At 38.3% G+C, this 12,464-nt stretch overlaps 1 protein-coding gene across 1 annotated transcript in view; it reads left to right on the plus strand.

Moving 5' to 3' along the window:
• The window catches only part of naaladl2 (N-acetylated alpha-linked acidic dipeptidase-like 2), a 576,898-nt gene that overhangs the window by 397,561 nt on the left and 166,873 nt on the right, over positions 1–12,464 (plus strand). The window contains exon 14 of the mRNA XM_015382993.1: positions 8,276–8,428. Coding sequence (XP_015238479.1) covers positions 8,276–8,428 — 153 coding nt within the window. The remainder of the gene's footprint in view (positions 1–8,275; positions 8,429–12,464) is intronic.

Below are 12,464 nucleotides of genomic sequence, written 5' to 3' on the forward strand. Positions count from 1 at the left end.
GGACCCAGAGTGGCAGTCTGTGGGAGTGGGACTCCAACTCAGAACCTCTGGGGTCCAAGCTGTATGCCCTAACCACTAGGCTGCCACTCCCCTAAAAGAGTTGATGGTTACTTGGTAAAACAAGCAGGTTTGCACAACTACGCACCAAGGATGTGATGCTTTACTCTCAGACGGTCTTTTCTCCAATATCCTGGACATATTCTTAACTCGACAGACACCAAAGAGTTATAGAGCTACGAAATAATACAGGTACACAACTGAACAGCAATAAACATTTCACCGTAATTTAAATGCCGCCTATACGTGGATAGTTTTAGCAGTTCAACGCTGAGAAACTTGCTGAGAATCAGGAAAATGTAAAATGTTGTTTCTTTTTCTCCAGCTTCTAATGAGAACAGCAGAACGATTTCTAACATGACTGATGGATTTGAGGTTTGAAATGGCAGCCGGTAGCTGTTGCGAAGGTGCCGTTCAGTAGCACACTTGCTCACAAATTGAATTGTTCAGTAGTAGTAGTGCCTTTTTTTAACGACAGGCATTTATGTAAATGGAGTTCAGATGAAGTTCATTCAATATCTTGCCTCCGCAGCAATGTTCTTGTAAAATGAACACCCAACAAATGCAGCCATGAGGACAGGTCCAATTCGATTCTCACAGAGACATGATGGCTTTGAGAGAATGATTGCTGGTCTCTCGTTAGAAACCAAACCACTGCTGCCAACAACAGATAGGCTACATGTTATATAAAATGCAGTCTTTAAGTCTGTTTGTAGCACAAAAACATGAGAAAAATAATAAAAACAAAATTAATCCTACTGATATGGTTTAATTCAAAAGATTAATTTGAGTAGCAATGGTGTCTTTTATGGTTTAATGGTGTTTAATTAAATGTTCTAGAATATTAAGTCTCATTTTATGTGCCAAGAGTTATTAGAAGAATATAAAGCACAAATCAAATTACACCAAATCTGAACTTTTTGTCCTTCATGCACAACGCTGCTTTGGATGAAAGACTCCATATATTACAATGGAGGCTGGTGGTGGCAGCATCATTCTGCGGGCTCTGCTATTGGAATGGTACGAAGAGTCAACTTTTTTATCACATGTGAACGCAAACTTGGTCTGCTGACATCCTCCAGTAATTTGCAGGATTGTCTGCAGATTTATAAGTTACCCCATTTCAAGCAGCGATGGGAGAATACTTTGAGAATACTTTCCTTGTGTAAAAACAGGTAGATTAATGGGAGTTAAGGTGGACTTAGACTGGCCAAGATCCATTCATATACCTCCATGGATCATGCAAGATCAGACCAAAAAATAAAAAATAATAACAATAATTAATGATCAAACCAAAATGAGAATTTAGTGGATAAAAATACAGAAATCACATAAATATGCACATTTACAAATAGAACACTGCAAAAATAATCTAGAAATGAGTGAAAATGTTAAATTAAGTGTATTTACCCTTAATTTGAGTAGGTAAATGCGATAGTTTGCCAATAGAATTGGTATTTTTACTCTTAAAATAAGATAATTAGATAATATGCACTTGAAATAAGACAATGCAACTGTGTTTTCTTATTCTAAGTGTAAATTGTCTTGTTCCATTGGCAAAATGTCTCTTTTATCTCCTCAATCCAAGAACAAATACACTTATTTTAAGAAAAAATTACCTATCTAGATTTTGATTTTTTCCAGTGAAAATATGCATGTAAATGTGTGACAAAAGAAACAATAAACGTGTTATTAAGGTGTATCATTGTGACAGGATGAATAGATAAATGGAAGTGCATAATAATTACCTACTTTCACATGCGGCCATGGTTTTAGCAATCACAAGGAAGTAGACTTTTTAGACACCACTAAACCCTCAATGTTCAGGATAAGGTTCACCTTCAGGAAGTGGTTTAGGTCAAAGGTTAAGAGTCGAGTTATATTTGGGTTTGAATGGTCCAGTCAAAGTAACAACTTAATTTGCCCTAAACTACATGGGCAACTGAATGACTGAATTTGGTGCAGATAATGATCAAGTGTAGAATCTATATCAGCTTTGACCTGCTGGAAACGTTTGCAAATGAGGTGAAGCGCTGTCAGTTTGGATGCAGAGACACGTATTGGCAGATATTCACCACTGGATCTAGGTCTGAATTCTAACTAAATATCTATTTCCTATCTTTATAATCACACTGACAGTACAGCGAACACAAAACCTCTTCATTATTTTATGTTAATTAAATTTTTTTGTTTATTTCTTCTCTCATGTTTGTTTATGAACAGCCACAGTGTTTAACCACAGCCGCTGCTGTCCTGACCGAAGGGAAATAGAGCAAACAGAGAAAATCTTAAGAACAAAATATACATATTTGAAAGTGCAAAACATTTTTCATTGTGAAACAAATATGACAAAAGACAGAAAATGTAAGTGTGCTGAAGGATTCATCTCTCCAGGGGTATGTCTATATAAGCTGGAAACATCTTCCCGCTGGGAATTTGCCCAATTCTTAAGACAGAGCTGCTTCATCTCCTTCAAGCCCAATGGATTCACTGGTGCACAGCAAATTCACAGTCATACCACAGATTCTCAATCATCCTGAGGTCTGGGATTTATTTTGGCCATTTTTAAAGATCTATTACTAGGCTAAGGCATAAAAAAAAACTTTCTTTGGCCTAAAACAAACTTTGGCACAAAATGAGTCAGAATCCATCTGAAACATGAATCTGTGCCTGATTGTTATTTGAACCCTTTGTAACTTTTGACCCAAGCGTTTGCTTAAATTGAATTATATCAAAAGACATTTCATGTTGGTATAAATAATTTGGCGGGTATTGATGCTCCATGCCTTTAAGAGGGTTGGATCCATCACTGAATGAGTCATGTGACAAAGAGCCCCGCAGTACAGCGGTCTGAGCTCACCTTAAACATTAAGCTAAGCAAGCTACAGCAGTAGCCATTAAACATTTCCTTGATGTGTCCTTGGCTGGTCCCCTAAGGTTCCTTTTTTTTTAAAACATCAGTCTTTGTACTAAAATATTCATACTGTCATGATTTGTGGACATTAATATCTAAAGAGAAGCACCATCTCCAGAATATTTTTGTACAAATATTGATGTTTAAAAAGGAATCTTAGGGGACCATCCAAGGAAAGTTGGGAAAATGTTGACCTAACCCTTGCTGCTACTGTAAGAAACCAGATAAAAGTTTTGGTCCTAGTGTTAATCTTAGAAATTTTTAATGATTTAAAGAATGCTGCCAAGATCAGAAACTCATCTGCGTATGTATCTGAAGAGAGTCGGTCTAAATTGGTCTGCTATCAGACCCCAAAATGAAAGTGTTGCCCGTTGCTTTCTGGGGCCTTAACGTGGAAATTACAAGTCTGGCGTCCCTAAAAGTTACACAGTGTTCCTTTTAAATTACTTATAACTTATAAAGAATCAATTTCACTTCCTGTGACAGTCTGGATCTTTTTTTTNAGTGAAAATATGCATGTAAATGTGTGACAAAAGAAACAATAAACGTGTTATTAAGGTGTATCATTGTGACAGGATGAATAGATAAATGGAAGTGCATAATAATTACCTACTTTCACATGCGGCCATGGTTTTAGCAATCACAAGGAAGTAGACTTTTTAGACACCACTAAACCCTCAATGTTCAGGATAAGGTTCACCTTCAGGAAGTGGTTTAGGTCAAAGGTTAAGAGTCGAGTTATATTTGGGTTTGAATGGTCCAGTCAAAGTAACAACTTAATTTGCCCTAAACTACATGGGCAACTGAATGACTGAATTTGGTGCAGATAATGATCAAGTGTAGAATCTATATCAGCTTTGACCTGCTGGAAACGTTTGCAAATGAGGTGAAGCGCTGTCAGTTTGGATGCAGAGACACGTATTGGCAGATATTCACCACTGGATCTAGGTCTGAATTCTAACTTAATATCTATTTCCTATCTTTATAATCACACTGACAGTACAGCGAACACAAAACCTCTTCATTATTTTATGTTAAGTATATTTTTTTGTTTATTTCTTCTCTCATGTTTGTTTATGAACAGCCACAGTGTTTAACCACAGCCGCTGCTGTCCTGACCGAAGGGAAATAGAGCAAACAGAGAAAATCTTAAGAACAAAATATACATATTTGAAAGTGCAAAACATTTTTCATTGTGAAACAAATATGACAAAAGACAGAAAATGTAAGTGTGCTGAAGGATTCATCTCTCCAGGGGTATGTCTATATAAGCTGGAAACATCTTCCCGCTGGGAATTTGCCCAATTCTTAAGACAGAGCTGCTTCATCTCCTTCAAGCCCAATGGATTCACTGGTGCACAGCAAATTCACAGTCATACCACAGATTCTCAATCATCCTGAGGTCTGGGATTTATTTTGGCCATTTTTAAAGATCTATTACTAGGCTAAGGCATAAAAAAAAACTTTCTTTGGCCTAAAACAAACTTTGGCACAAAATGAGTCAGAATCCATCTGAAACATGAATCTGTGCCTGATTGTTATTTGAACCCTTTGTAACTTTTGACCCAAGCGTTTGCTTAAATTGAATTATATCAAAAGACATTTCATGTTGGTATAAATAATTTGGCGGGTATTGATGCTCCATGCCTTTAAGAGGGTTGGATCCATCACTGAATGAGTCATGTGACAAAGAGCCCCGCAGTACAGCGGTCTGAGCTCACCTTAAACATTAAGCTAAGCAAGCTACAGCAGTAGCCATTAAACATTTCCTTGATGTGTCCTTGGCTGGTCCCCTAAGGTTCCTTTTTTTTTAAAACATCAGTCTTTGTACTAAAATATTCATACTGTCATGATTTGTGGACATTAATATCTAAAGAGAAGCACCATCTCCAGAATATTTTTGTACAAATATTGATGTTTAAAAAGGAATCTTAGGGGACCATCCAAGGAAAGTTGGGAAAATGTTGACCTAACCCTTGCTGCTACTGTAAGAAACCAGATAAAAGTTTTGGTCCTAGTGTTAATCTTAGAAATTTTTAATGATTTAAAGAATGCTGCCAAGATCAGAAACTCATCTGCGTATGTATCTGAAGAGAGTCGGTCTAAATTGGTCTGCTATCAGACCCCAAAATGAAAGTGTTGCCCGTTGCTTTCTGGGGCCTTAACGTGGAAATTACAAGTCTGGCGTCCCTAAAAGTTACACAGTGTTCCTTTTAAATTATTTATAACTTATAAAGAATCAATTTCACTTCCTGTGACAGTCTGGATCTTTTTTTTCCTCCTCCTTCTTCCAGGTAATGTTAACAGAGACACAGCCTTTAAGGAATGATAAACCGGAATAGTGCGACGATGTGTCAGTGACAGCAGCGACGACCAGCTCTCTCCCCTTTGACAAACCTTGATAAAAGAAAAGTCTAATTAAATGCAATGGGCCAAAGGAACACTGTGACATGCTGTGGACTCAGAGGATGTGGACAGTAGAGATAAGCCTCCCGTTGATTGACTGTTGCAGTCTGTTTGCTTCCGCTACCCACTGTAGTCTGAACAATTTCTGTTCCAGCAGCTCTTTCAATTACAGAACAACAGCAGAAAGCATCCAGTCCTGCTGACAAGCTGTGTGTTAGCGCTGCTGTGACAAAAGCTTGCAGTCAGCAATTAGCCACAACACTTCCCAGCTTCTCCGAGCTCTGCATCTTATTTAGCGTTATTTAGAGCTTCAGCTTTCGCACCATTTGAAACATCTTGTTAAAAACTAGAAGGTTTTATTTAAGGTTTCTGTTTTTTCCTACTGTGCTACAATGACAACATAAAGGGAAGATACTGGGAACATATCTGTAAATATACATTTGGATTTATACTTTGGATTATTATGACAAGAAGAAAAGAAAAACCTCACAGTCGTGTTAAAAGCTTCCAGTCCCAGCAGTCTTGCTTTAAGCTGCTGTACTGTAGGAAAACTTTTACACAATAGTAGCGTTTTGCTGAGGACAGTTTTCATTCAATCAGAATATTTTGAATGGAGATGAATTCATCCATTAACTCATTATTTCATTTTGCACAGAGAGCAAACATACTAGTTATAACCACAGGTCAGTGGTAACTAGTTACATTCACTCAGTTACCATTACTTGCATATCCGGACTGGCTAAACTGAGAATGGGGAGTATTCCCGAAGCGCCGGCCTGGGATTGGCCTGCTGGCCTGCATCTCTCTCTTTTTTTTTATTTTAAGTCTGCTGGTGCAGCGGCGGCGCTCCCGCCAGAGAGAGGGGCTGACCAGGCCACTTTGGCCAGTAGCAGAGACAGCAAAGTGTGGAGGAAGGGGTGTGTGACGTGTGTCTGAGGTCGGATGTGTTGCTAGTGAGCCATGCAAGCGAGGATAAGAAGCAATGAGCGCAGTAAAAGGAAGAGGGAAGGCGGCGCAGAGAGGGAAAGAGACAAAAAAAGAAAGGCGCTGGAGGAGGAGGAAGCAGCCAAATGTAGAAAATTAACAGATTTATTACAGCTGTAAAGTTACTGTATGTTCCAACATTCGAAATCACTGCAGGTCCTTCTAGATCAATGGTTTCAACCTTTTCTGACTTGTTTTCCCTTTTAGGAAATTTTTCATACTATGAGTTCCCCTCTCAGTCAAAGTATTGATTATTGTCCAAAAGTGGAACGTACAAAAACTGAAATAGATTAAAAAATATATTTGACCCAATCTTTTAATATGAGCATTTATTTTTTTATAAATGTTTGCTTTCATTCTTAAATAAAAAAAACAACATAAATATGTTGCCTGGAAGTTAGTAAGGAATCAAAATAAAAACAAAATAAAATCCTATTATAAACCTGTATTTATAAGAATTGAGCTGCCCTATAATAACATTTATGGGCGACAGCGGCGTTGGATGTAGGAGTTTGCCCTGAAATCGAAGGGTTGACGGTTCAAGCCCCGACTCTGATTTTCAGTGTCGTTGTGTCCTTGGGCAAGACACTTCACCTGCATTGTCTACTGATGGTGGTCAGAGGGTGGCGCCAGTGTACGGCAGCCCCCCTTCTGTCAGTGAGCCCCAGGGCAGCTGTGGCTACAATGTAGCTCACCTCCATCAGTGTGTGGGTGAATGGGTGAATGAATGTAGCATAAAGCGCTTTGGTCAAGTCTCCTGACTTGAATAAAGGCGCTATATAAGTACAGGACATTTACCTTTTTTTTTTTTACCATTTAAACTTGATAATTTGGGAACAGAAATTAAAGTCAGACTGACTTAATTAGTTTTAATTGTTTTCATCCAGACCCCTGAGCTGCTTTGATGAGCTCTGATAGCTGAGAGTGAAAACCAGCTGATCCAAGACTGTTTTCTATATCCAGTCTGCTCTCTACATCCTGACTGTTCTCTACATCCAGGCTGTTCCTCTGCTTGGTTTGGATGTGGTTCACAGCTGAAACTGAACTCAAACATAGAAGAAAAACTTATTCTTTGGTTGATAAAAGCTTGTTCAGTTTTTAATTTGGGTCCTCATAAAGCAAAACCAGCCATGTTTTATTTTTGTACTTTAGAAATCAGTCATGTCAGTCAGTCATGCAACCAGGCCAGGATGAAAATTCAGCCTGAAAAAATTTCAATTAAGCCCTGACTACTTGAGCTATTTTTTGACAGAAATATACTTTTAGGAGTAGTTTTAGTGCACCGAACCTTTTACTTCTTCCTGTGTAATATCATATATTACTTCATTACTTTTTTCTTTTTTTGTCCAAAGTTCTCAAGACAAAGAGCAGATAATGTTCAGGGTAAAGCTAGATATTTTTTGCTCTATAGAATAATTATATATATATATATATATATAATTTTTTTTTTTTTGTGAAAAAGCATCACGGTGGAGAAAACTTGAAAATAAAGATCAGAGCCCAGCTCTGCTGACCTTTCTCAGCTGTAAATAGATCCTGTAGTAAAAGTTGTCTGTGTGAGCTGCTCTGTTGATGATATGCTGCAGTGTTTCTATATTTCACCAACAGTAAAGGCATCAGTCCACAGCTCTGACTGAGGATTTTTATTACTTTGTTTAGTTTCAGTCACTGGTTCTGAAACCCAAAGACATTCTTAAGAAAACAGTCTCAATGCAGCTCAAACATACAAAAGAAAAATATTCTAAATGTTGTGAGTTATAAAAGGTAAATCATTCATTAAAATTCCTAATCTGATTCATTATTGAAAACCTTTACTGCTAACCTTTGCAGGTTTTATTTAGGTTTATTTCTGGACCTTATTTTCTAATCAATTTTATGCTGTAATGTTTTTGGTTTCTTCTCCTAATTTTTCAGAGACAATTACTGAGCTGCATCCGTGGAGGAAACTGTCCTGGACCCAATGTCAGCTCTCTGCAGTTGCCTGGAGATGCAAGTTTCTTTGCCAATGAGCTGGCCGTGCCCACCATGGAGTTTGCCTTTGAGCGAACCAAAGCAGGGAGTACAGAGGTATGCTTTACCCAGAACACCTGTTTCTCTCATATTTGCTGGTCCAACTGGATCGCTCTCAATTTATGCTGCCATTTCTAGCTGAATAGGAACGTTATAATCCAATGGTGGAGAAATGTCCGGCATTAACTGAGTTTCCACAGAACAGCCTTAGATTGGAGGCAATTCGACTTTTGCTCAATGTTGTCAAATCTGTCGACTCGCACTAAAGCGACCTTTAGAGCTGACATTTTTAAGCCGCATGGAGGCTCATCCTCCGAAGCACATTCAAAATCAGAGGCTAATTTAGGACCAACATGTGATTTCCTGGGTGTTGTGTTTGGGTTTTTTTATTTGGTCCCTCTGTTCAGTGATGGGTTTTTCACTTTTGACTTAGAATTTAAACAGGCATTAAATTAGTTCATTTCCAACATGGTTGGGAGACAGGATCATCCCTCTGTGTTTGCACTGTGACCTAATGTTACCTTTACAGCCACTCACTGATAGCTCCATTAGAGTTTCATGGAAAACAATAATCAGGATATTATGTTAGTCCATTTCCATTATAAGATCAATGGCTGCACACTTTATCAGTCACCATTATTAAGGTGAAAAGACACCTTAATCCAAAGTAAGTATTTCATTGGAGCCTGATGGACGGAGGGTTTCTAAGTTTATATGGAAACTCAAGTCAATAGTTTGTTTGTTTTTTACTTTAAAAGAGGAAATATATCAATAACAAAAGGAAGATATTTTGAAGATGTGGTTCACCAACTTCTTGGGTGTTGAATGTAACAACAACTATCTGCAGGTTGCAACACTATTAGTGCTATTTTAGTTGTTAAAATCATTTACAAACCCAGTTTGATAAACTGCAACCTGGATCCTGTCTCTGCAAGAAACAAATTCACATTTTCGAGTGTAGAAATTATTCATGGCCCTATTCGCTCCCATTAAAAATGCAATATGGATGTTTGTTGTACTACCTTGGGCTAGCAAAACAGAGATTTATCCCCAGAAATGTCAACCCACTCAAATTTGAAACTCCTCGCTCTACCGGCAACTTGGAGCTTAATTAATGTTAGAGATCTTCATGATGTTTATCCGCCCTCAGGGCTTCCTAACAACGTTAAAAAAAACAAAAGGCAGTGAGGATAAGGTCCAGGCTTATTTAAAAGGAGAGAAACGCCTAAATTAAAAGTCTGATACATAAACATGCTCCGTTAAAAAACGTCCTGCAGGCAGTGATTACCATAAACTCAGCAGCATTTGAACTCATTGACACCATTAAAAATTGGAAGAATCCAATTTCCTTTAAATCTGAATTGGAATGCATTATCAGTGGAAAGGCTGGGGAGGGAAATCCAGGGCTTTCTTCTTGACTGCCCACCTTCCGGCTTAATGTTTTGCTTGGTTAAAGTATTGATTTTTCTATTTGTGCATTTTGGGCTTACGAGGCCACCACAGCACTTAAGAACACTTTTCAACTGGATTTTTATCTTTGAGTTTCTCAGCTTCCTCTAAGAACCAACAGTTTTCTATTTGGCGAAAGAAAAGAAGATTATTCAGTAGTTTATGTTTAACAAACTTTGGTTTTATTACTGAGTCCTGCTGACAAAGACGTCTTCTAACCGGTGAAACTTTATGTTAAGTTTAAAGGAGCATCAATCAATCAACGAGGGATGGACATCCATGCTGCTGATCATTTCTGCACAAATTCTTTATATCCTTTCATTTTTCCAGGACCAGAGACTCTTCCAACTGTCCCCCACTGTGTGTTCAGACACACAATGTCGACGTATAGATATTTAAAAAACTGATACCCATTTTTAACCCTTTATAGGGCAAGTTGACATGATGGTCACTTAATCCTCAGTGAGGTCTAGAAGCACAAGATCTAGCAGCAAAGATCCTGTTACATGGCTGTACATCTTACTTTGGCATTTGACCAATTAGATGAGCCCTTGAATGATATATTACCTACTGGAAATTAAGTAAAAAAAAAGTTAACAACTCAAGAAAAAAGAGATACAAAAGTAAAATTAAAAAGTTAATAAGCCTAGTTAACAATTATATTTAGATTTATAAACTAAAAAGTCCCAGTATCAGCATTAATGCCTCTAAGTGTCACGATTTGGTGTTGGATTGAGGACCCAAAAGCAGAGGCAAGTAGGCAGAGGTGAATTTAGGTGGGTTTAATGAGGTTCACAGGTACGGAGGCAGGAATCAAAAATCCAACAAAAATAACAAACGAACCAGAACCAAGGAGACATCAGGGGAAACCAAACTCTAGGAGCCAGGGAGAGACGAGGTAAGCAGACAGATGTTAGACGAGGATCCAGCAAACAGGAACTGAAGAGGGAGGCTTTTAGNTGACATTTTTAAGCAGCATGGAGGCTCATCCTCCGAAGCACATTCAAAATCAGAGGCTAATTTAGGACCAACATGTGATTTCCTGGGTGTTGTGTATGGGTTTTGTGTTTGGCCCCTCTGTTCAGTGATGGGTTTTTCACTTTTAATAAAGATGGCTTCCTTCAACAGCTTTGCTCAATTGTTGGTTGTTTTCTATAATAAAAGAGCCTGAATATTCCTAACTACACTGGACCACTTAAACGCAGCTTTGGTTAGGGTGTTCTGTCTTTGGGATGAAACCACATCTAGAATAACAGTATCAGTGCTTCGTCACAAAGACAGAACACCCAAACCAAATCTCAGTGGTTGTTTATGCAGTCCAGTGCAGCGAGGATTGGACTGCAGGCTCCTACAGTATATTGGAGAAACATAGGAAGAACTACACAAACACATGTTGAAGCACCAGCAGCTTTGGGCAAGGGTGCAACTCATGAAACAAAGGAGACACCTTTGAGAGGATGGATGGTTTGAAAGAGGGGAAGAAGGAAGCCATCTTTGTTAAAAGGGAGAAGCCATCACTAAAGCGAGGGGGAGGACTCTGGTATCAGCTTCTAAGTGTTTAGTTAGCTCCTGGGACTCATTCTGAAGAGGTTGCATAAGCAATATCATCACGGTTCAAATGGCCAAACACAAGACGCAATACTCAACAACCCAGGACAATGGCAGTTGGGTGTGTCACTACCCGATCCATCCTGGAAGCACGCTCAGATATACATCCGGGTGTCCATAAATAATGTAACTATGGTACTAAAATTACTTATTTCTATCCTTAATTCACTAAAGAATGTTAATATCGATCTTTAAAAAAAAGGTTTTATAACTTCTGTGAGACAATTTTGATGCTTTTTACATTTTCTCCGTTAAACTGCTTCTCTGACGTCATCATGGGACATGATCACAGCAGGTAATCTGATTAAACCACGTTTATCTGCATTTAAGTTTGTTCTTTCTTTAGATTTCGCACTATATACCATAAGGCAAAACAAAACGAAAACATAAAACTACAAAAACACTAGATTTATGTTTAAAGCCAAATCTGAAAAAGTTAGCTCCTGGATGTAGCATAGGATCCCATTTCCGGTGCAGATCCTGCAGAGACGAGGGATAAAACAGATTTTAAGGCATTTATTTTCTCAGGAAATACATTAACCTTTAACAAATTATAGTTTAGTACACTTAATATTTTTGGGGAGGGAAAAAGATAATTTAGGTTGCCCTAAAATAAAATCGAGGGCGACCCGGATGTATATCTGGATGCACAAATGAGCTGATGGAGCTGATGCGCAGAACGGATCGTGCTTCCAGCTGGGATCAGGTCGTGACATGGTGGAATATTTTTGACTGACTTTAGGTGTGCTTAGGAAGAAGGACCTCCATGATGCTTAAAAACTACAGGTCACTCCAGTGCCGACAGAATGCCGCATTGCAGATCAAAAAACCGACAGAATTTGCAAGGAGTCCTGGAAAGGTGTTAAAAGTTATATAGAAAAATGTAGCTAAAGTCTGGTTGCCCCTGATTTAAGCTTATTTTGTGATTGATATGATCTGGATGACTTAGAATTTAAACAGGCATTAAATTAGTTTGTTTCCAACATGGTTGGGAGACGGGATCATCCCTCTGTGTTTGCACTGTGACCTAATGTTA

The sequence above is a fragment of the Cyprinodon variegatus genome, unplaced genomic scaffold (assembly GCF_000732505.1).
Source record: "Cyprinodon variegatus isolate N-32 unplaced genomic scaffold, C_variegatus-1.0 Scaffold272, whole genome shotgun sequence".
Lineage (NCBI taxonomy): Eukaryota > Metazoa > Chordata > Actinopteri > Cyprinodontiformes > Cyprinodontidae > Cyprinodon > Cyprinodon variegatus.